This window comes from Pipistrellus hanaki, assembly GCF_964339955.1.
Source record: "Pipistrellus hanaki genome assembly, chromosome: 11".
NCBI classification, from domain to species: Eukaryota; Metazoa; Chordata; class Mammalia; order Chiroptera; family Vespertilionidae; genus Pipistrellus; species Pipistrellus hanaki.
The window spans coordinates 38,975,883-39,001,408 of NC_140513.1; the positions used below are offsets into that span (position 1 = coordinate 38,975,883).

The window sequence follows — 25,526 nt, forward strand, 5'->3', positions numbered from 1 at the left end:
TGTGGTATTAGTCACCAAGAGAGACATTTCATCCCGACATCTCAACAACCTGGGGTATTGCTGAACTTGGTGGTTTTAATTTCTCACTTCCATGGCTTTGATTGGTAATAATAAAACTCTTTTTAAATAATTAAAGTTGTCATTTTGAAGTTTGAAAATCCAAAAGAGCACTAAACAGAAACTAATATCATTCATCCATATATCTATAATAATAAAAGCATAATATGCTAATTACACCAGACAGCCGAACGATCTTCTGGACGTCATTCCGGATGTCCTTCCAGGTGAAGCCATGGCAGCAGGGGCTAAGGCAGAGGCAGTTAGTGGTGATGAGGCAGACAGGCAGAGATGGTTAGGGGTGATGAGGCAGGCAAGTGAGCCATTAGGGGCGGTCAGGCAGGCAGGCAGAGGTGGTTAGGGGAAGTCAGACAGGCAGATGAGCAGTTAGAGGCAATGAGGCAGGCAGGTGAGCAGTTAGGGTTGATGAGGCAGGCAGGCGAGTAGTTAGGGGTGATGAGGCAGGCAGGCAGTTGAGCGGTTAGGAGCCAGTGGTCCCAGTCTGCAAGAGGGATGTCGGACTGCCAGTTTAGGCCCCAATCCCACAGGGCCTAAACTGGCAGTCAGACATCCCCCAAGGGGTCTCAGATTATGAGAGGGTGCAGGCTGGGCTGAGGGACCCTCCTCCTGTGCACAAATTTTGTGCACCGGACCCCTAGTCTATAATAAAGAATTAACACTGCTTATAATTTGATTTCTTCTAGTGTTTTTTTTCCTGTTATCAACTTTTAAAATTTATACATGAAGCATATAAATCCATTGCCCTTTCAAAAGTTAAAACAATGCATATAAAATTAGTGTGTACTTGACATTTTTTCTGTTTTGTTCCTGCACTCCTTATCCCCTAGTTAACTTCTCTTACACACTTATTCATTGTGTAATGTAATGTCCTTTAAGACAATTTTAATATTTTACAAGCATTTGAACTAGAGAAGATACAGAGTAATATTTTGAGTCTGAATATATCACATAAATATATTACATAAACAAAATGTGTTACATGTATACATTATTAATATAATAAGAGTAGTTATACAACTTGGTTTTTCATTCAAAAATGTAATTTTGAGATATATCCATGTTGACTCATGTAAATCTGGTTTTCTTTTAACTTTTCTAGAGTTTCATATGTATATATCATACTTTATCCATCACTCTATAGATCTGACATATGGATTGCTTCCAATTTTTCATTTTTACAAACACTGCTTCAGGGAAAATCCTCAGTTACATCTTTATGTATATGTGCTGACATTTCTCTAGAATAGATACCAAGAATTAGGATTGCTAGACCATATATCAACTCATTACTTTCTTTCAGTTCCTTGGTATTATTGCTTGTGGCCAATTTATTAGTAACTGTGATTATTTGAAACAAAATTTCTCTGTCTCCCTTCCCCCCCCACTCCTCTTTCTAGCATTGTCCCACTTATTCCAATAAGTAATAGAGAATTTGGCAATTTTACTGGGTATAATCCCAGTTGAATCAAAGACCTAAAGGTGATAGGCAAACATTTAGAAGAAACCACGTGGGAACATCTTTCAAAACAAAACATCTTAAACAAAACAAAAATATGCATAAATCATTAATAAAGTTAAAAGATTATTAATTTATAATAAAAACTAAGGTTTTTCATGAGTGGGCTAAGGAATGTGGAAATGGCTGCCCTGGCTGGGTGGCTCAGTGAGCTGGAGCATCATCCCATGCACCAAAGGGGGGAGGGGAGTCACAGCTAAAAAAAAGAAAAGAAAACAGCTCTAACCGGTTTGGGTCAGTGGATAAAAAAATACATTTTTAAAAAAGACACTTGCAACCTTTAATACAAACAGAAGCTTAATATCTGGAATATTAGAGAATTCCTACAAAAATATACAAATATGATACATACCCCCCACCCCAACCACCCTTTAAGAATCAGGAGGAACAAAATCTCCGAGGGGAGAGTGAGATAGGTCATGCGGCCAAAGGGCTTTAATCCATAAGGGCTATAAGGACTATCAAGGAGATAGTGAGACAACCCCCCCTCCCTCATGGGTTTAGGGCTTACCACCTGCCAAAGACCAGTTCGATTCAACATGGTGACTAATTTCACCTGTGGGAACCTCTAGCCTCACTATTCACTCAATGTAATATTAGCATACTACATGACATCACCATAATCAAAACAGAAAGCTAGTATAAGCGCACAAGGTGTTATCTAGGGGGCTCGTCCAAGAAGTCTCCACCCCTTTCCCCAGAATAATCCTGAATATTCTTCCCCCTTCTTGAATGCCTTACCCTTCGATGAAATGAGCCTCAAAGAAAGAAGCAAATCCCACTAGGGAGGGGCTGCTCTGTTGGTGGAGTAGCCACTCTCTGCCTCACTGATTCACTAATAAAATCCCTTTAACATTAAATTCTAAAAATAAATAAAATTTTAAAAAAGAGAGCAAGGCTGAAACCAGTTTGGCTCAGTGGATAGAGCGTCAGCCTGTGGACTGAAAGGTCCCGGGTTCGATTCCGGTCAAGGGCATGTACCTTGGTTGGGGGCACATCCCCAGTAGGGGGTATGCAGGAGGTAGCTGATCCATGATTCTCTCTCATCGATGTTTCTAACTCTCTGTCCCTCTCTCTTCCTCTCTGTAAAAAAAAAAAAAAATCAATAGTAAAAAAAAGAGAGCAAGAAAATGATACATAGTTCAATTAAACAAATTGGCAAAATAGACATTTTGCATGAATAGACATAGATTCATGAATATGCATAAATTCATTTTACTATCATTGATAGCTATAAATGTGTGTGTGCATATACATATAACCATATAAAACATGATTTCTTCCTTGTTTATCTGAAAATATTATTTTGCCCTTTTGAATGATAAAATTCTCAGTTGACATTTTTCTCTCAACATGTTAAAATATTATTGCACTGTCTTCACGCTTTCCTCATGATTGAGAAGTTTGATTTTAAATTTTCATTCCTCTGTAGTTCATCTGTCTTTTCATTCTAGTTACATTTCAATCTCTTTGCCTTTGGCATTCCATAATTTCATAAATGATATATCTAGGAATGGATTTATTTTGACTTATATTTCTCAGAATTTGTTGAACTTTCTGATTTTGAGCATTTTTAGGCTTGTCCAATTCTGAAATAGTTTCAAGTATTCTCCCTTTGAATATATCCTCCCTCAATTCTGTCTTTCTGGAGCTCTTATTTTAATACACTAGTAGGTATATATTAACACACTAGTACATATGTATATATTAATAGACTAGTATGAAAGACAGAATGATTGTCTCATTCATTGTATCCTTTATATTTTCACTTTTTATCTTTCTATATATTGCATTCTGATTTATTATCTTATATTCTAGCTCACCATGTCTCTTCTATTTTATGCATCTAACTAAATATTTGCCTTTTCCACGGACTCTGTCATTTTAATGACTGTATTTTTCATATTAGTTCTGTTAGGTTCCCTTAAAAATATACCTGCTTACTTTTCATAGAGTACCGTTTTGTTCTGTTATGTTTTCAATGCTTTTATTGGGGGGGGGGTCTAATTATTTAAAAAATAGTTAAAGTGTCTATCAAAAAGTTTCATCCTATTGCCTGGCCAGCATGGCCCAGTAGTAGAGCATAGACCTACGAAGCAGGAGGTCCCGGTTTGGTTCCCTGTCCTGGCACATTGCCTGGGTTGTGGGCTTGAGCCCCCAGTGTGGGGCATGCAGGAGGCAGCCGATCAATGATTCTCTCTCTTTCTCTCTCTCTCTCTCTTTCTCTCTTTCTCTCTCTCTCTCTCTCTCTCTCTAATCAATAAAAATATATTTTAAAAAATTTCATCCTATGAAGTCTTGGGTATCTAATTCTGCTCTTCATTGATGGTTGATTTTTGCTTCTCGTGGACCGTTTCACTAAATGTTTTGTAATTTTGAATGTGTGTTTTGTTTCCATGCAGTTTTACATGTCTGGATTGGGTGCATGGCTCTCTAAAGGAGGTTTTTATTTGTTTTGTTTTGTTTTTCCAGGTACTTTACACGTATCATAGGCCAGGGACATATTTTCATGTTAAAGTTTGAGGATTTTCAGACCATGAAATTTTGATGGACCGAAGAGAATTATATCCCTGGTGATTAAAACAAACAAACAAACAAACAAACAAACCCACATACATATTTGTACTAAACTAAATGCTTTCACTGAGCTTTTGTTTACTTAATCCACATTTGTTGAGCATGCGAGGCCGTGAGAGCACAACCGCTGACTAAGTGAGCACTGTTGAGGAGATGTACATGAAAACAAGAAGTCAGGGTTAGCATGGTAAATTTTGCTAGGGGCACAGGTACAGAGTAAGTAGCCCAGAAGAAGCATTACTAGCGGCTGGATTAGGAAGAACAAAGGGGAAGGCATTGCCCAGGTACTGGTTGCAATGGGCCGTGTATTGTGCATAATAAGAAAAAATTGATAAAAGGACAAGATTATATGGATGCTTTATCCTTAAGATGGCACTCTAAACTCACAATTCCTTTGTAGAGAGAGAATACACACAAATAACTGTGATTTATCCAAAAATTTCACTCAAGCCTTATAAACTTGAATGGCTCTTGTGTGTAAGATACTAAATGCTTGCATGTGATATTTGCATTTAATCTTTACAGCAACCTAAAGAAGCAGAGTCAAGTATCTGTCCCATTTTGCAGACCAGGAATAGAAGTCAGAGAGGTGGTAAGTGACTTGTCCTCAGTCACAAAGCCTGTAAAAGCAAAGCCTGTATTTAAACGGACACAGCCTGAATCTGGAACCGTGCACTTGATCACTATGCTGTATCACCTCTTTAGAGCAATCCACATGATAAAAAATGCCACCACGTTAGCGTGATCAGTTACTAAAACTCGTTAGTTCTCCCAGTTCTAGTTCAATCACACAGGAAAACATGTCCCCGTCTGGCAATAAGTCAGAGTCCATGATAGTAGGTTTCCATCAGTTGCTCTGCCCAGACTTACAGAAGCTGGCCTGTTGTCCCTGGTCAGATGCTCCCCGCTAGGCCCTCTCAGAGTACCCTAAGCATATGACGTTTTGGTGCTTAGCACTCTGAACTGTGCTGACTGAGATGTGAGCATCTTTGTAACCCCCATGCCTGGGGCAGAGATTTCTCAAGTCTTTGCTGAACCTTTTCTTCTTCCACATGAAACCAGCTCTTGAACCACAGCCACTATTTCCTCAGCCTCCTCTTTGTCACTACCTTCAAACCTAGACAGCAAATTATACGAGAGAAGACAATTGTGTGAAAAAATAGTTTCTATCTGAAACACTTCTGTGTTTAGGTGAAAACTGGAATAAATTCAAACACTGGGGACACGTGTTAAGTGCTACCCGTTAAGTTTGTATGCCTTCCTCCCAGGATATTTCTAAACCCGAGAAAATTACTCTGTGTTTACTATCCTTCCGTATTTCCCATCCAGGTGCAATTTAGTTCAAATGAATGCCAAAGGCAACCCGGAAAAGGAAGAGAAGCATCCAAAAAGCAAATCCTGCCAAAGGAGCATACATGAGGGAGGGTAAATGAATCTGCTCACCTCCTCTCTTCTCTTATAGAAACTTCAGATTGTTTCTGCACAACAAATGGCGATAATGACCTCCTTCCTTTCTGCCCTAAGTCAGTAACTAGTTCCCAATTCCCCTTAACCCAACAAGTCCCAAAGCTGGTGTCCCAAGTAGTATTCCTGACTCTGCAAACTTTGGGGCAATTTTGGCAGCCAATAAATCCTTCTGAGTGAGGGAAACGTGGAACCTTTGGTTAGAGTTTAAATTAGTACTGTGGATGGAGCTGTAATGAGAGTTAGGTTCAGAAGGCAGTCTGATGAGGATTAGAACACAAGTTGGGCAGTGAAACAGACCCAGGTGCAAAATTAGGCTCTGCCCAGCCGGTGTGGCTCAGTGGTTGAGCATCGGTCTATGAACCAGGAGGTCATGTTTTGATTCCAGGTCAGGGCACATGCGCGTGTTGCAGGCTCAATCCCCAGCATGAAGGAGGCAGCCGATCAATGATATTCTCTCTCATCATTGATGTTTCTATATCTCTCTCCCTCTACCTTCCTCTCCGAAATCAATAAAAATCTATTTAAAAAACAAACAAACAAACAAACAAACAAATAAACTAGGCCCTGCACTCGCAGCTGTACTTGAACAGAATCACTTTCCCTATTTATAATGGAAATATCCCTAAATCTATTTCATGAGTTATCACAATGATAATATGAGTGAATTCATGTAAAGCTCTTGGAACAATGCTTAAAAATAGTAAGTATTCAATAAATAAATGATTACTATGGATTTAGGTAATCCATAAGCAAGGAGGCTAGTGAATTAATTCATTCATTCACCACTATTAAAAACCCCTTACTATGCACTAAATACTAGGTTCTAAAGACACAATCGTCATTTTTTTTATTCAGCAGATATAATTAAGCTCTGGACAGGAATTTCATTTTGAGGAAATTATATAGTCTAGTATGCTGTTGAATTGGTCAACATCTTGAAATCTTCCTTTCACAGTGATTCAACTTTAGGGATTTCCCTGCTATGATAATTAATCATCATGACTGGGATGGATTTGGTTTACAAAATTTTGCTTTACTATGAAAGTTTATTTTATTTTCTCCATAAATCTCAGAGTGTTTATTTTACATAGTTGAGTATTTTCTTTTTCTAAGTAATGTGGTGTTCAGGGAGATATAATGTTCTTTATAGGTTAATTTATGGATTTTGTGGGAAGTCTTCCATCAGAACAATGTATTTGGGGGTACACAAAGCAATAAGAGGTATGGGCTTCGGGGGCAGAGAGACCTGATGCCGAGTTCCTTCATTTAACAGCTATATTATTTTTCATTCTTCTGAACTTTGGTTTTCTTATATTTGAAAAGGGATAATAATATCTCCAGCTAGGAGGTTGTTGAAAGGATTAAATTCATCCATCCATCCATTCATCCATCCATCCATACACCCACCTATCCATCCTTCCTTTCATCCATTCATGCAAGTATTGATTGAGCATCTATTATATACTAGACAGTCTTCTGAGTACTGAGATTACAAAGGTAAACAAAACAAGCCAGAGTCCTTATCCTCATACAGTTTATATTCTAAAAATATAAAATTTGTGGGGGGGGGAGGACATTGAGATTGTTTATGTGAAAACTCTTAAAAATCAATTATTCCATCAATGTATGCAGTGCTATGTCACTAGTAAAAGGCTTAAGAAGCAGTTAGTATATAAACCAATGGAATAGAATAGGGAACCCAGAAATCGACCCAAACCACTATGCTCAATTAATATTTGACAAAGGAGGCAAGAACATACAATGGAGTCAAGATAGTCTCTTCAACAAATGGTGTTGGAGAAATTGGACAGATACATGCAAAAAAAAGAAACTAGATCACCAACTTACACCATACACAAAAATAAACTCAAAATGGATAAAGGACTTAAACATAAGAGAGAAACCATAAAAATATTAGAGATACCCATAGAGGCAGCAAAATCTTAGACATATGCCAAAGCAATATCTTCACTGACACAGCTCCTAGAGCAATGGATATTAAAGAGAAAGTAAACAAGTGGGACCACATCAAAATAAAAAGCTTCTGCACAGCAAAAGAAACCATCAACAAAACAGTAAGAAAGCCCACTGCATGGGAGAATATATTTGCCAATGTCATCACTGATAAGGGTTCAATCTTCAGCATTTACAGGGAACTCATATAACTTAACAAAAGATAAACAACCCAATCAAAAAATGGGCAACAGACCTAAATAGATACTTTTTGAAAGAGGACATAAGGAAGGCCATGAGACATATGAAAACATGCTCAAAGTCACTAATCATCTGAGAGATGCAAATCAAAACAACAATGAGGTACCATTTTACACCTGTCAGAATGGCATCATCTACAAATCAACAAATGACAAGTGCTGGCTAGGATGTGGAGAAAAAGGAACCCTCGTGCACTGCTGGTGGGAGTGAAGACTGGTGCAGCCACTGTGGAGAACAGTATGGAGTTTCCTCAAAAAACTAAAAATGAAACTCCCATTTGACCCAGTGATCCCACTTCTAGGAATATATTCCAAGAAACTAGAAACACCAATCAGAAAGGATATATGCACCCCGATGTTCATAGCAGCACAATTTACCACAGCTAAGATTTGGAAATAGCCTAAGTGCCCATCAGCAGATAAGTGGATTAAAAAACTATGGTACATCTACTAGCATACAATGGAATACTACTTAAAGCTGCGGTAAAAAAGAAGGAATTTTTAGCATTTGCAACAGCGTGGATGAAACTGGAGAGCATTATGCTAAATGAAATAAGCCAGTCAGAGAAATATAAATATCACATGATTTCACTTATTTGTGGAATATAATGAACAACATAAACTGATGAACAAAAATAGATACAGAGACAGAGAAGCATTTATCAGACCATCAAACCTCAGAGGGAAGGTCAGGGAGGGCAGGGGTAAGGGGGAGAGATCAACCAAAAGACTTGTATGCATGCATATAAGCCGAACCAATGGACGCAGACACCAGGGAGTGAGGACATGAAGGGGGGGGAGGAGAGTGGGTGGGGAGAGGTCAATGAGGGGATAAGGACACATATGTAACACCTTAATCAATAAAGAAAAAAATTAAAAAATAAAATAAAATGTCTGATACAAATAAAAGAGAGAAGCAGTTAGTTATAGCAGAGTAGAAATTCAAATTGGAATCTGCAATTAAGTAGTAAAGATATTCTGACAACAAAAAAATAACGTAGAAATGAGTTAATTGCCAGTGAAAAGGTTTTCAAATCACCTTTTATTATATATCCTATAATTTCATAACAGCTGTTTAGGTATATAAACATGTATATACAATTTTCTAAACGTGAAAAGCAGTAGTTTATTATTTCTGCTGGCATTTATATTACTCAAAATCTTACAAAACCTTTGTTATAAAATTCAATAAAATTGTTTAACACACTTTTAAAAAAATTTGGGGCGTGTGTACATAAGTATTTTCAAGCTTGCTTTATAAAAAAAAAAAAGAGTGCAATTTCTATCCATGTGTTCATAGTGACTTTCCAAAGTAGTCTAAGGGATGGGGGAAGAAGGAGCATTGCCTTGTAATACGGCATTAATTAATACTGACTTCACCTGGGACACTCATGAAAGATCCTTTGTTAACTAACATGTAGTAAAAATGTTTAAAAATCAAAACTCCATTTCTATGAATAAAACATAGAAAATAAGATTTTATATTCTTAGGCTAACTTGTGACCATAAAAACTGCATTCATTTTGCAGATATCACTGACACCCACATTATTTCTTAAACATTTTACGATATTTGAAATTCAAATGGAAACCCACAGACTTCTCCTCCTCCCAATACATTCACTGAATGCAGACTTAAGTGAGCACATCTCATTTTGATTGTGCCTTTTACTTGTGTGCTTTAAAAATGACTACAGTATAGTACATTTGTGTTTTTAACTGATACCAAAATTAAGATGAGTGATCTATGCAAAACCAGCAGCCTGTACCTCTAGTAACAGTTGTCATATGAAAAAAAAAAAAAAAAAAAGAAGAAAGAAAGCCCTGAGTCAGTATTTTTTGCAAAAGTAACGAAGAAGAGTGCTCTGACGTCATTTTATAACTTATAAAATAGTTAAGACTGTCCAGTATTCATTTGTGTTGTTTTCATTTTGATTGAAGAGGTAATGCTTTTGTTTAGTTAATCCAATTCAGGTTATTTCTTAATAATCAATTTCATTTAAATCCTCAGAATATCCTGATGACTGTTGAGTTATATCTTCCATTTCTGTCAGGAGATAAATAGACAATAATAGTTTCTTCTATTTTTATTGTAGAAAAGTACCGAATTTGCATTCTTTTCATTTAAGACTGTTGCAAAATCCCTTTTCAATCAAGTTTATGTGATTTGGAAAAATACTGTTACCTGCACAGGGTCCTGCTTGAAATTTAACATCATCAATGGCGATATCACTTCTTATTGACATTCCCCGAATGGCCTCAAAAATTATCTGAAAAGTAATAAAGTTTGAATTTAGAAATAGAGTCATCCTGATAAAATAAGGCCGATCAGGAACAGATCCAGGTTATATGGGCCTAGAAGCTTAGCCTGTTCTTAGGGCTCCCTTTAAGAAAGAGAATACAAAATCACAACTTCAAATTTAGGTACTAAAGAGAATACTTATTTCTAATGTAAAGAAATTCACAAATTACTGGAGCCGTGGAAATTCAGAGCCTTTTCTCCTGAGACTCCTTTAGGTAATTTCCTAGAAATGCTCGCCTTGCAATGCTTCCTGGTGATGACCTGGCTTCCCTTCCCCTCCTAGAACATTCTACTCCTAGCACTCAGGGCCTATGAGGGTGATGGGCCCAGAAGTGTAGGGTCTCCACAAATCTGCCTTTGATCCTGGCGCTAGGTGGAAGAATTTAATATGACTGATGAGACCCGTGTATGAACAGCAAAGCACAATCATTAAATTTATAAAAAAGCCAATGTTTCACTTATCGTGTTAAATACCATGACATCCAAGAAAGCCAGGATGAAGAGGAAGCCAGTTTTATGACTTTAGATCCTAAGAAGAAAATAACTAATCCAATATTCAAGTTCTAGGGTAAATCAATTACATTGTAATCTCCAAGGCAGCCCAACTATGGTTAATAAACCACTGAGTACTCAAGGGAGGCTATGGGTAATAAAAAGTATCCAGAAGACACAGTTTCTCTTTCATTTAATGAGCAAATGACTCCCCAGGGGACCAGTTTATGATTCAAAGTAAATCAAAGCATATAAAGTGGATAATTAATAAACATATGAGATGATCTTGAAATTAATGACTCAAAGAATGTGACAAAATAACATTAATAGAAAGTCTAAAGACACAACCCTAAATAAAGCTCTAAATCATTGTCAAGAAGAGTTTTTAAAAATGTTTTAACAAATCTATATAGGAGGGTATATGAGTGTAGTTAATAAGCATTTTGATTTTCTGAAAAACAATAAAACCTGGTTTTTGACCATCAAGTCTACAATATAAAACACAATAGACAAATTGCTTGATGGAATTATATTAACAGTCTGTGGTTGGGCTAAAACACTTGATTTCATAAAACTTCTTTGAATTTCCTTAATACTTGAGTAATAACTATTTCAAATATATATATATATATATTTTATTGATTTTTTTTTTTTTTTACAGAGAGGAAGGGAGAGGGATAGAGAGTTAGAAACATTGATGAGAGAGAAACATCAGTCAACTGCCTCCTGCACACCCCCAAGTGGGGATGTGCCCACAACCAAGGTACATGGCCTTTACCAGAATCGAACCTGGGACCGTTCAGTCCATAGGCCAACGCTCTATCCACTGAGCCAAACTGGTTAGGGCACAGTAATAACTATTTTATATATTTTATAGCATTATGATTTTCCCCTTGTGTTATGGATATACATCCTATTAGTAAATAATTGTGGTTATTTAAGAATAAGATAAAATATTATTTTTTTTCTTTTAATTTAAGTATTATTTTTTGAGATGGCTACTAAGTCATGAGGACATAAATACTTATTAAATTGTTTGAACCCAACTACTTAATAAATGGAACTGTTAGGTCTTTCTTTTGGCCAAGGGACACCAGAAAACAATTAACTGAGACAAAGGGTACCATGAACAAGAAAATTTGGGCGCCTGGGCTTAGCTGAGTACCCCGGCACATAATGATTCCAAGGAAATGTTAGGCAGTCTAATAAATATGAATGGTGGACATATTTCAGTGAGTTGAGAATCTGTCAAATACTCTCTTTCACTTGCAGCAAAATATAAGAAACCAGAGAGGAAGACACCCGAAAGCAGCTGAGAAAGGAAGGATAAGCCAAAAACCCAAAGGAAGTAAAATCATTTTGTGTTTTTGATCAATAGCCAAGTCAGATTCTGCTTAGCACTTTAATAAATCCCTTAGGAAGGAGTATGTTTAAAATTTTGCTAGTTGATAACACATCTTCTATAGGATAACCTGATGATTTGAATGTCATCAGAGGACACCCATATGTTTTCCCAATAGGATGAGTCTCAAGTCACAGTATTACAGCATTCTAAAAATCATCCCCACCAGCCTACCCTTACCGATGATGTACGCATTTACCAGGTCGGCAAGTGGTCAATAATATTTGTTAAAAAGAGTGAGTTTGGCCTTGTCCTATAGGAGCTTGGTCTGGCTGCCTGATTGAGAATACCAGGTCAGTTGTGGTGATATAAATTAGAGATCAGAGAGGTTTAGAGGGAATGCTATTTCTAGAAACAATAATTCATCTTTTACTAGTTTGGTACTTTAAAGTTTGTAAAACACTTTCACAAGCATAATCTTATTGGACCCTCACTCTGACTCGGGTGGTGTCATCCTGGCAGGAATCATTGCCCCATTTTGAAAATATATAAGCCATCCCAGAGGGGATGAAATTTCTCCAAGGTCGCCCCGTGCTGGTGACATCAGGGGAATGAGAGTAATCTGGAACTTCTATGGTGGGAGTGAGTGTAGAACAGTGGTTTAGAGATACAAACTTTGGAACCAGTCAGATCTGGGATCAAGTTCTCCCCCTGCCCCTTACAGCTGGACACCTGATTTCCTCATCTGTGAGAAAGAGCTCTAAGATCAATGGGAAGAACTTATGTATGACTCTGAGCGCTGTAAGTGCCTGGCACACAGAAGATGGCCATTCTACTTGCACATGGGTGTGTGTGTCTGTGTGATTAGACACGAGAATGTTTTGAGGAAATTGGTTCAGTCTCCACACAGTCCTTTGGGGAACCTGAGGGAATCACTAACTCCAGAAGAAAACTCCTCAGGCAGATTCATAACTGTTTCATCCTAAGCCAAAGAGCATGGACTCTTTTAGATTGTAAGCTATAAATTTCTCAGGCCATTCTGCTCCCTTTGAACTTGAGCACCCCCAAGGTGCCAGCCCAGATGCCTCACTACTCCATGCTCAAAAAACATTTCAGAGAACCAGCCACCCAGCAAGTCTCATAGATGCAAGGCCTGGACTTAGATGCTGAGAAGTCACCCATTCCCCAGAACTCAACTAGGATTCCCTTACTCTTTTGCATCAGTATCACTTGGGGGTTTTAAAAAACATCAACACTCAGGCTCCTCCCGAGAGACAGAGATGCTCCATCGTGAGCATAAATCAGAGCCACCAGAAGGGTTTGTTAAAACACACTGAAACCAGTTTGGCTCAATGGATAGAGCATCGGCCTGTGGACTGAAAGGTCCCGGGTTCGATTCTGGCCAAGGGCATGTACCTTGGTTGCAGGCACATCTCCAGTAGGGGTTGTGCAAGAGGCAGCTGATCGATGATTCTCTCTCATCGATGTTTCTAACTCTCTGTCCCTCTCTCTTCCTCTCTGTAAAAAATCAATAAAATATATTAAACACACACACACACACACACACACACACACACACACACACATATGTCTGGGCCCCACCCCCAGAGTTTCTGTCTGAGTGGAGCCTGAGAATGTGCATTTCAGGTGAGTTTCATTTCTAGGTGAATTTGCACTTCAGGTGTTGCTGCTGATCTCGGGACCACACTTTGAAAACATCAGAACAGGGTTTGGTGCCTTAAAAGCCTAACAAAATTAATCCATCACCTCTGAATGGTGATTGATTATATTAGCAAGTTCCTGAGTGATTCAATTTCCTTCTTTAAACACACATTAAGTCACTATCAAAATAATCCTTGGGGCAATCTATTCTTTACTAAACTTCTAGGCATTTTTATCCATGCTGAGGTAACGGGCCACCCCTGGAAAATGGCACATCTTCCCTCTGTTATTTGTTTTTAGCAATGCTGCACCCTAGATGGCACTGCCACCTGGCCACCTGAGCTTCTGCAAATTCCTCCCCATTTAGATCTGCAGAAAACTTATTGTGGTTGTAGGTGATATACAATGAAGTCCTTACGTTTGACACTTTTCCCCAGGAAGACTTAGGCTTAGACCAAGCAGCCTGTGGTCGCAGTTGAGAGGCACTGGTCCAGGAGGGCTATCAGCCGGAAGCAAGGATGAGGAGGAAGCAGGGCTTTCAGGTGAAGGTCACACCTGAGAACCGCTCAGAGCAAGTTCAGGAGCAGTCTGTGGTCTGAAGGTTCGCTCCTCAAGAGCTTTCTGAAACTTTGGTGCATGGGGGCAGGTGAAGTCAGTGGTGTCAGGGGGCCCCTGCTGATCTAGACTAAACTGGCTGCTCAACCTCATCTATTGGAACGGAAAAGGCTCATTCCCATCACTGCTCAGATTCCCTTAAAACCAGGATCCTCAGGACAAAGGTCTTCTGCAGCACCCGAGGAGATTCAGGGAGAGACCCAGGACTTAACATCAACACTCTCAGTTTCTTCCGCACCCAGGTGGACAGAGACCTAAAAATCTACTCTGAACCATGTACTCTGGTAAATGTAGGCTTCCAACACAAGCCCTTGTTTGTGGGTAAAGAGGAGTGAACGATGCAGCTGCAACAGCTCATGAGCTAATGGCATGTTTAGAAGAAAGGGAAACTCTGTTTTATAGATTTGCAGGACTCATAGAATGTACTTGAAGCGCATAATATACCAAGACAAAAATAGATAAACTTTCATCGTGGAGCTGCAAATATCACTCTAGGCACAAATACACAAAGCCTAATTTTCCATTCACTTGCTTAGATTTAATCAATAGAGACTAACTATGTTTACTCTTAAACAAGCACTGCCTTTATCTATGACCCAGAGAGAGAACAAAACATTCTCTCTGGTAGCAAGAAATAGATAGGACATCAGAAGCTTACAGGAATGTTTTCCATTACTGGAGTCTTATCTCTCTTGGCATACCTGGTGCTGCCTCTCACAGCTGTATTCAATCAGCGCTCGGAGCCAGGAAATGCTCTGTTCGCCTCTTCTTCTCCATAAGAGGGACTCTTCACTGTCACCTTCTTTTTTCAAATAAACACTGAGCAGGCCGGTCCCCGCTCCATACATGTGGTAGAAAAAGGCCAAGCAGTGTTTCCCAGTGACTCCTCGCAGAGGCCCGGATGAGAGGTGTGCCTTTTGTCCATACACCATATGGGAGGCCTCGATGTACATGTAGTAGCCTTGAGAGCAATGCAAAAGCAGGTATTGTTAAAAAGGACACAGGTTATATTCTCGTTCTCTTTGGAGTAGTGTTCCTGGAAACAAATTAGAGTAAATGAATGGCTTGACTATAGTGCTTATAAAGGATATCATCATTTTGGAGAATAAGTATAATCCAAGGAGAATAAACATGCTACAAAATTTAGTCCATTGAAATAATTTTTTTTCATTTAATAATTTATACTTCAGTTTCATATATGGGAGTTAGTTAATATACTAGTAGCATACCACTGATACGTTGATTAACATATCAGAATTTGGTCTATTAAATTCACGGACAATATTGTGAAGCTCCCAGGCATGGGTTTAGGGGAGAGAGCAGAGATTTTGCAGTCAGGGAGATCTTGGGTTCAAATCTTCACTCTCATATTATCTCTGTGATCCTGGTCTAATGAAGTATGCTCTCTGAACCCATATTCATCATTTCTACAAACACAGATCTGAGCACTCCTATTGGCTATTAAAAGGGTGGGAGACCTGCCCAATTCACTCTTATAAGATTGTATGCACCGTGCAACACTTTCCCCCAGTACAGTTATCACACGGAACACTGGACCAGTAGAGCCCTGGGATGTGGCCTTCATTGCCACCAGTCATTCCCATGATCTGCTTTAAAATATTAGGGAAAATACTGTCCACGTTTCTGGAGTGCTCACCAAACAGATCCTCATTGCTAAAACCAATGGTCAATTTGCGGTTCTTGCCATTCTTATGCCACCAGTAACACTGCACAAAATAGTAGGTCACGTCTGCCTCCTAGAAGTACTTTCTGACCTTGGCTTGCAGGACACTGTCCTCTCCTGGCTTTACTCCCATTTCACTGGTCACTCCTTGCTAGTTAACCTTTCCTCTCTGATCTGTGACCTGGGGGTGCTCCAAGGCCCTGTTCTTGAACTTCTCTATTCTCACTCCTTTGACTGCATCTAGTTTTATGGCTTTAAATGTTATATATGTTGTCATTTCTCAAATTTAAACTTCCAAGTTCTTTGCTGAGATCCAGACTTGTTTATTCAAACTGCCTGATTGGATATTTCCATGTATTATTGTCAAGTAGACATCTCAGTTGAAACATGTGCAAAATTAAACTCCTAACAGCTTTTTACCTTAAAGCCCACTTCAGCCTTTCTAGTTGGCCAGACCCAAACCTGGGCCTCCTCTCACTCCAGGCTGTCAGAGTTCCTGTTGGCTCTGCCTTCAAAATATGCCTAGAATCCAGTCATTGCACGTCAGCAAGGAAAGACACTGTTATTGTTCTTTTCTTTATGGTTTACTAACAAAAGCTAGGCTAGATGTAAACAATGTACCTATATACATTATCCTATTAGAAGGGTACATTTGATTTAATTCCATGGAAAATAAGACCAAAGCATGAAATGACCATGGTTTATCATCTAACTATGTTAAAGATATCCCATCCTATTCCCCCCCCCCCCTTTCTATTCTATACATAAGTTAGTGACACATGGATTGAAATCCTATCTTAATGAATGTTTAACCTAAAAAACATTTAAGTAATTTTAAAGGAAATAATGCCTGGCTTTAGGAATCCTAAGTAAAGAATTTTGGCTAAAGATGAAACACTCAGTGGGGGTGGGGAGGGGAAGGAAGATGTTATCACTGGGAAAATGGAAAGTAGGGACTCCTGGGGCCTGAAACAAAGTTTTTTTTTGTTTTTTTGTTTTGTTGTTGTTGTTGTTGTTGTTTTCCACAATGCAAAGAAAGCAATGGATCTATCAGGAGGAGAGATGACCCAAGAAGTATATAAGAGTCCCAGCCACAACTGGTCTGAGGTCTTGGAGGAGGGAGGAAAAGTCCTAATCACCTCTAGGATTATCCAATGGAATTCTTTCTTTCCTGAGTACCGTGCACTGACCACTTAGCCCCAAAGGCACGAAGCGTTACTTAGGTAATGTGTTCACCTCTGGGTCTAAGGTATGTATTTGGCTGAAGCCACAACCTAAGGTTTCCAGTTCCAGAGGTCCTTGTGTTTAGTGCCATGAAATATGAAAGGAATTTCCTAAGCTGTTTGATCTGTGTAACTGGGCTGCTTTTGGGGGAGGGAGACCATGCCAGGGAAAGTAAGTGCAGCTGCCTTTCCCGGGCATTGACACCAGCCTACTTTTCTTGAGTAATAGTGGCCTTTCCAAAAACCCTTTAGGGTTTTTATTTTAAGCCCATATGCATATTCCATAAGGCAATACTGATTTAGATCATTCTGGACCAACATCTATTTCTACAAACAATTGTAACCTATTTGTCAGCTGACCAGCATTTGCCTCTCTGATACACAAACCAATCATTTCTCTGACTCCGAATCCGTTTTTCTTTTTGTCTTGCATGTGACACTTCCTTTCCCCAGAAAAGATCAGAGCTTCCCGGAGAGCCAGGCTGCCTCACATGTGCTTGGAAGGCAGAGAAAAGCGCCGTGTGTTGACAAGCTTTGCCACATTACTACTCCAAATGCTGTCCATCTCAGCAAACAAAAGCTCTGGGTGGAAGCCAGAGAGCCCCAGGGTGGAAACCTCAGACCAGCTCACGTGTTCCTGCACGTGAGGGACTCCAGTCTGTGGAAGGGATTATTAACTGGGGAAAACAAATCACTTTCTTTCTGTGGGTCATTGTTTAACATCCAGGAGGGGTTCCAATGGGTCGATTGGGAGATCAGGGCCCCATATGTTCTTTGCCCAGCAATTGTGATGGGGAGACACACACCACATTCATAATCGGGAACAGCCACGCAGCTGCTCCTCCCGCCTCGCAGCCCCTGCTCCAGGGCTGGGAGGGAGCCTGGCAGCCTGTGCGAGGCCATGTGGAATGAACAGCTCGCTGCACTCACTGAGCTGGAAGAGGATTCTAAACAACCCAGGGAAAAGAGACATCTTTGAGAAGAACAACTGCTAGATGTGTCTCTAAATTTGCTGTTTATCATCCCATTTATTTATTTTAAATATTTTTATTGACTTCAGAGAGGAAGGAAAGAGGGATTGAGAGATAGAAACATCAGTGATAAGAGGGAATCATTGATTGGCTGCCTCCTGCATGCCCCACAGTGGGGATCGAGCCTGAAATCCGGGCGTGTGCCCTGACTGGGAATTGAACCGTGATCTCCTGGTTCATAGGTAGACACTCAATTCTGAGCCACACTGCTGGGCTTATCTGACCTTTTAAATGATTTTTAAAGCTTATCATAAATGAGAAGTTATTGTTTATGGGGCAAAGTTTCAGTTTGGGAAAGTGAAAAAGTCTGCAGGTGTAGTGGTGATGCTTGTACAACTATGTGCATGGATTTAATGCTACTGAACTATTATACACTTAAAGATAATTAAAATAATTGATTTTATATTATGCATATTTTATTATAATTTTTAAGAAAGCTTGTCATAAAAGCCTTCTCTGTGTAAGTAGAATATTACATTATCAGAAACTAGTGAGATAATCACTGAAAGATTGAAGGACATTGGAGATTTTGATAATCTAAAACTGATCAAATGGTTACAGAATAATTGGGGAGTATCATTATAGGTTTACCAAAATTCTTATAGGACAAGGACTTGAATTAGATTGATAAAATTTCTGCTATATAACATCTACATAATAAAGGTCGTAACCACTGTTACTACCAAAGGCTCCACCAGACCAGAAGTCAGTGCTGACTGGGGCTGCTGCCAGTTCCCCAGCACAGCACTGACTGCCTAGGGGGCTGCAGATCAGGCCCAGAGAGAGGCATGCAGAGAGAGAGGCAGGGTCTGATCTGTAGCCCCTGTGACAGCTGTTGATCAGAATTTGCCTCTCTTTCTCTCCCAGCCTGGCCAACAGCTACACCTCCATTTCTCTCCAGGCCTCCACCTGGGCCGCTGATCAGCATCACCTTTTTGATCAGGCCCCACTGATAGGCCCAGAGATGCTGACTGGCATAGAAACTGACCAATCAGAACAAAATCTGGGTCAACTGTGAGGAGCCAATGGTTGCTAGGAGGTGGCACTTTTGATGTTGACTGGCATAGAAACTGACCAATCAGAACCAAATTGGCCAGCAGAGGAGGGGCAGTTGGGGGTTATCAGGCCAGCAGGGGAGAGCAGTTAGGAGCAGGATCAAGCCAGCAGGGGAGGGTAGTTGGGGGCAACCAGGCTGGCAGGGGAGGGAAGTTGGGGGCGAGTTCAGGCCATCAAGGGAGAGCAGTTAGGGGTGATCAGGCAGGCAGAGGCAGTTGGGGGCTCGATCAGGCTGGCAGGGAAGGGCAGTTAGGGGTGATCAGGAGGCAAGCAGAAGCAGGGGCGATCATGCAGGCAAGCAGAGGCAGTTGGGGGGATCAGGCAGGCAGGCAGAGGGGTTAGGGGCAATCAAGCAGGCAGGCAGGTGAGTGGTTAGGAGCCAGTGGTCCCAGATTGTGAGAGGGGTATCCAATTGGAGTGGGTGCAGGCTGGGCTTAACCCCCCCCCCCACCCATGCATGAATTTCATGCACTGGGCCTCTAGTAGTAAATATAATTCTGGTTTTCTTTTGTCTGACAGCATAATTTTATAAGTAAATGTTATTTGGCATTTAATACAACCTTGTTATTTCTATCACACAAGAAGGGAGTGTCCATAGAAATGACTTCTACCTTTACTTAGTAGTTTGTTGGAAGAGAATTTAATTGCCAGAAATACAGGAGATGTATTGAAGCACTAAACAGTGCCAGAAAAGAAATGGATGGTGTCTTTTCCTCAGGAAATTGTCAAGAGAATGATGAATAGCTGTTTTTCTAGGATGTAGTTGAGGGGAGGAGAAAGGAGGACTTCACCTTTAATCTATTTACTGGTGAACTCAGTGAGCTAGGAAATGTTACATAGAAGTCATTTTCTTACTAAACTGCATAGTTATTTGTTGATTTATGTATTATATTATCTCTTGGTTAGAAAATTTCTGTAAATTCCAGGACAACTAAAGCAATTGTTTTAAAAAAAAAAATTCTGACAGCCTGCTATCAAATAAATGTTAATAAAATTGCAATAGCCAATAAAAATCTGGAAAATTTGTTAAGACTGGTCTTTAGGTCTGGTAAAAAAAAAAAAAAATAGCAACTGTTTCAGAAAACATACTGATTCTGCCAGGAGAGAGCCACTCAAGTAGAAGGTGACAGGAAATGGAGACACAAATCTCGTGGAGCCCATCCCATCTCCATACAAGTCAAGATCCATCTGTCACAAATGCCTTTATTCTTTTATTAAAGAAGGAGCCAAATGATGGGGCTAGAATTTTTATTTTATTTGGTCTCTGTCGTTCTACTAGAATGACTTGTCCTACGCGATGACTTATTTAAGCATTGGAAATGTTTCCCAAAGTTTAGTCATACAAATACCATCTTAAAGATATTATTTTTGGCTGTCCTCCTACTACCTACACTATTATTTATCTCATATAATTTTCTTGAAATAGACTTCATTTTTATTACTTAAATACATGTATTCAAATAGGAAACTCATGAGCATGAAAACAGAAAATAAGTTATAAATCATGAAACTGTTTTGATGTAATGATTATATGTTTTTCTTTTTAAAAATCTCTCTTGATTGATTGACTTTGAGAGGGAGAGGTAGAAATTTTGTTCTACTTATTTTTGTATATATTGGTTGATTCTTTTTTTGTGCCCTGATTAGGGATCAAATCCATAACTTTGGCATGTCGAGAAAACACTCTAACCAACTAAGCTACCCAGTCAGGGCTTCTATATATTTCTCTTGTACATGGATATTACTATCAAATAAAAATAATGTTTATTCACCTACCACTTGAGTTACCTAGTGGTAGTTTGGAACACATCAGTTTAAGGTCTACCAAACTATGAAGCCATCTTACTTGTAGTCATAGACTGTAGTTTTTTACTTATAAAAACACAAATGACCCAGAACAATGAGTCCAAGAAAGTATCCCAGGGATGAACATGCTAGTTTATAAAAGACTTTCAGTTATAAAAATAGTATTTAATGGAGCTTTTATAGTATCAAGCCTCTTCACAAATATAATCTCAGTTAATCATGAGCAACCCTAGGAGATTAGCAGGACACCCATTGTAATCTTTATTTTACATACGAGGAAACCAAAGTGCAGAAAAGATATGTGAACAAATCCAGGTTGTGCAGGCAGAGAGGGGCAAAGCCAGCTCCCTCTTCATGCGTGGTCTTTACACTGGATGACATCAGGCTACGCCTTATATTTGGAAAGCTTTATTGCACCTCCAGTTAGTGAGTAGGAAACTATAGCTCCCCTGGAGTTGCTACACATGAGCTTCTGTTGATTTTGGTAGACACACAGTAAACTGTCATATCTAAATGGTGGCTTTTCTGAGTTTCTCCTTTTATTTAAAGGGCCCATATTTACTGGCCATCTAATGCACTTGTCTGTAAAACAGCTTTGAATGACTCTCCTCTTTTTATTTTCTTCTTGTGTACGTTTTCCAAGTATAAATTCATAGGCTTTAGGGATGGGGAGTGAAAAGGTAAAATGCAGTCTTCAATTATAGGTAATGGTCAAGTTAGAATTCTATTCTCAGCAAAAATACCTTCTAAATGTAGAGAAAAAAAAATAAAGATATTCCAAGACAAACAAAAACTGAGAGAATTCATCATTAGCAGATTTGCACCAACCTCTTCCCCCTGCCCCTGCCCAGAATCAACACTAAAACAAAAACTAGGTGCAGAAGAAAATTCTTTTGGCAGAAGAAAAACATTTTCTACAAAAGAAAATAATTCAAGAGAGAAACATGAAAATGAAGAAAGGAATAAAGACTAATGTAATGGGGGAAATATGTGAATAAATATAAAAAATACCAACCCAATAATATTTTCCGGGATTTAAAATATATAGAAATAAAATACAAGACAAATAGTATAGAAACTGTTAAAAGAATAAGACTAGTAAAATACTGTATAAAATAAACATGCGAATAGAGGAGAGATTAGAATACTAAGAAAATAAATATAAGTCCAAATGTTTCTGTAATTACATTAAATGTTTATGATATAAATATTGCAATTAAAACACAAGATTATGGGACTGGATACAGTATAAAATTTAACTATTGCCACATACAAGAGCCATACTAAAATAAGTTTACAGAACATTTGAAAGTTAGAGGATAGAGAAAGAAACATAAACACTTAGTAACACAGAGCTGGTGAAGCAATGCTAATATCAGACAATGTAGACTTTAAAATAAGAAGCATGACAGAGATAAGGGGACATTTCATATTAATAAAATGGCTCATTCGCCAGAATGTATAAGGATTATAAACTTGCATGTGCCTAACACATAGGTCCCAAAGTGTAGGCATGCATGAATTCATGGAACTAAAAGGAGAAACAAATGAATCCACAGTCATTGTGGGGAAACTAATATACCTCTGAACTGAACAAGATAAAAAAAATCAGTAAAAATTAGGAGTTAGATACAATCAACATGTATATAGATAGACCACTCCATCCAACAACAACCAAGCATACATGATTTTCTAATATACATGAAACATTTACCTAAATTGACTATACGCTGGGTAGCAAAGTATCTCAACCAACTGCAAAGGATCTGAATTGTGAAGGGAAGATGGGCTTTCCATCTTTGTTTCAGTGGCTAGAAAGGGTGGAGTCAAACACACAAGTCTCCTCCCCCGTCTGCCAGTACATTTTCTAACCAACTTCAGTCCTGGCTCCAGCTGAGATCACCATTTTTAAAAAAAAACTTTTGTCATTCCCCCTTTTAACCTACCTCTGATCAAATCACCTTCATATGCATATCTTTGTAAGTCCATTTCTCTCCTCTTCGCAGCAAGATCCATAAGCCATGTAATACATGGAATGAGCAATTTTATTTTATTATTTTTTTAAAAAAATTTATTGATCTTTTTACAGAGAGGAAGAGAGAGGGATAGAGAGTCAGAAACATCGATGAGAGAGAATCAGCTGCCTCTTGCACACCTCCTACTGGGGATGTGCCCGCAACCAAGGTACATGCCCTTGATTGTAATCGAACCTGGGACCTTTCAGTCCACAGGCCGAAGCTCTATCCACTGAGCCAAACCAGTTTCGCAGAAAAGAGCAATTTTAAATGCACATGCTGAATTATCCATCCCCTGTGTGCTGAATTATGTTTGTAGCACATTCTAGACACAAGACGTAAATTTGCACATGACAACGCAGTGTCTCTCCCCTAGAATGCCATCCTAGGTTTCCTTAGGGAACAGCACCCTGTGGCGTAACTCACCTACCCCAGTAGTGTGGTCTCCCTTGGGTCCCGTGTAGGAGGTGGGCGTTTCTCCCCTCCTCCGGTGCCAGCTGCTCCGGTTCCTCCTCTCCTGAGTAAATGCACATTCATCTTGTTCGAAGGTACATTCTCCAGGCGCAGAAGGAAGCTTCTCTGCAAGAAAACAGCAGGAGGCACTTTCAGTGAATATGCAGGCCCTGGCTCTCCCACAGGCTAGCCCACTCTGCAGGTTTGAGTGTCGCCTGGCCATATGCCATGCTGATGAAGAGGGAGCCCCCCTCCCTCCACCCCGGCAGCCCACCACCTGTTGCCTCTGGTTAGAGCCTGAACTCCACCATGGGCCCTGCCATCAGAGGCAGAGAACAATAGAAATGCCTATTCAAAATGATTGGGCTACTTTGAGAAAGAAACTTTAACTGAATTGTGAATTTATTCATGTGAATAAGTTTACAAAGCTCCGAACACTGGAGGTATATTGCCTTTATGGAAATGTGGAAGATAATAAAATGCATAATGCAGGAGCTATCTTCAAAATCCAGGATGAGTGAAGGGAGTCCTCGGGACAATTCTGAGTTGCTTTGGAGGAGAGGAAGAATTTGAGAGAACTAAATGTGTTTCTAGGCTCTAGAATCTAGAGGCATCGCTTAATTTGTGTGGAACAGGTTACTCCAATTTCTGTGTGCATCACCACTGATACCCGTAAAGTGGGGGTGTTAATTATCCACCTCATGGGTTATGAGGATTAAATGAGGCGATGTATATAAAGTTTTTAGAAAATGGGGTTCTCAATGCATATTAGCTAAATGAATATTTAATTTTGGTGTTTTGCTACTTGAAGCCTTATTTTCTACTTCTAAAAACAAATTTTATTTCTTCAGATGCTATCTTCAATAATTTTAATAATTATCATTAGTAGGATGGTTCCACCTCCCAACTTACTGGGGACTTCCTCTACATTCAGATTCTTAGCACATTTCTCTAGTAAATAGGCTGTATTTCACATCTCTTGCATGATAACTATTTTACTTTATTTTATTTTGCATATGAGATAAGCTAATGAAGCTTCATTCCCTTCTCTGCAGCATACGTGTGGAGATTTTTATCTTGTTCTTCTTTGCCTTGTCTTTGCAATGCCCTGCCAAGTCAAGGGACTAAAAACAAATAGTCTTTTAATTAAATAAACATGGAGATTATTCTACAGTGCCAGATTGCTACCATCTTTTGCCAGATTGTTAAATAAATGGATACCCCATGATTTAGGATGCATGGTAATTAGTAGATACAGACCAATGATCTGGGTTGAAGCATCCATCCTTTTTCTCATTACACATAATGCTCAACACATAGCTGTCATCTTTATTTTGTCACTATCATCAAGGCGTGGCCCATTGTTCTGCTGTCATTTAATTTGCTTTGAAAATATTTATGACATTATCATTTTAAAATTACAGACGGGAACAAAGGTAGGTTTACAGCTGTGAGTACATGAAACACACAGTTTATTCTTGTATTACTGTTTATTATTTATTGTTCTAGAGGCCCATTGCACAATATTCATGCAAGAATAGGCCCCTGGCTTCACTCCCAGCCGCCCGGGAGCCAGCAAGTTTCTGCTCCCACCCCAGCTGCCCGGGAGCCAGCCAGTCCCTGCTCCTGAGCCGCCCAGAGCCTCCTCAGTACTGTCTGAAGCACCATTCCAGTAGCTCCCTCTGCTGCCCCTCTTCCCCTCATAGTAGGCTTCACACCGCTCCTGCCTGCATATGCAAATTAACCTCCATCTGGTTGGGTTAATTTGCATACTCACTTTGATTGGTTGTGGACATAGCGAAAGTGGACATAGCATTTTTCTCTTTTATTAGTGTAGATTATTCTCCATACAAACAACTGTAGACCCACTTTCCCCCAACCTTGTATATGTTTAGTATCTTACCTGGAAATAGGGTATGACACACTATGGTGGTGTGAGTAATGGCGAACCATTTACATATGACATTGGAATTACTTCTATTATTTTTTAAAAGT

General features: G+C 39.3%; 1 protein-coding gene across 2 annotated transcripts in view; it reads right to left on the minus strand.

Moving 5' to 3' along the window:
* Nucleotides 1-8,863: 8,863 nt before the first annotated feature.
* Nucleotides 8,864-25,526, minus strand: part of MAMDC2 (MAM domain containing 2) — a 128,158-nt gene continuing 111,495 nt past the window's right edge. The window contains exons 11-14 of one of the 2 annotated variants that reach the window (XR_014796383.1): nt 23,509-23,657; nt 14,965-15,224; nt 10,036-10,120; nt 8,864-9,897 (exon numbers count right to left, since the gene is read on the minus strand). Coding sequence is in view for 1 of the 2 variants with exons in the window: in XM_084899516.1 (XP_084755642.1) it covers nt 9,833-9,897; nt 10,036-10,120; nt 14,965-15,224; nt 23,505-23,657 (563 nt within the window). In the remaining variant the exon portion in view is untranslated. Of the gene's footprint in view, nt 9,898-10,035; nt 10,121-14,964; nt 15,225-23,504; nt 23,658-25,526 lie in introns of both variants that reach the window. The other variant, XM_084899516.1, reaches the window with a different exon arrangement.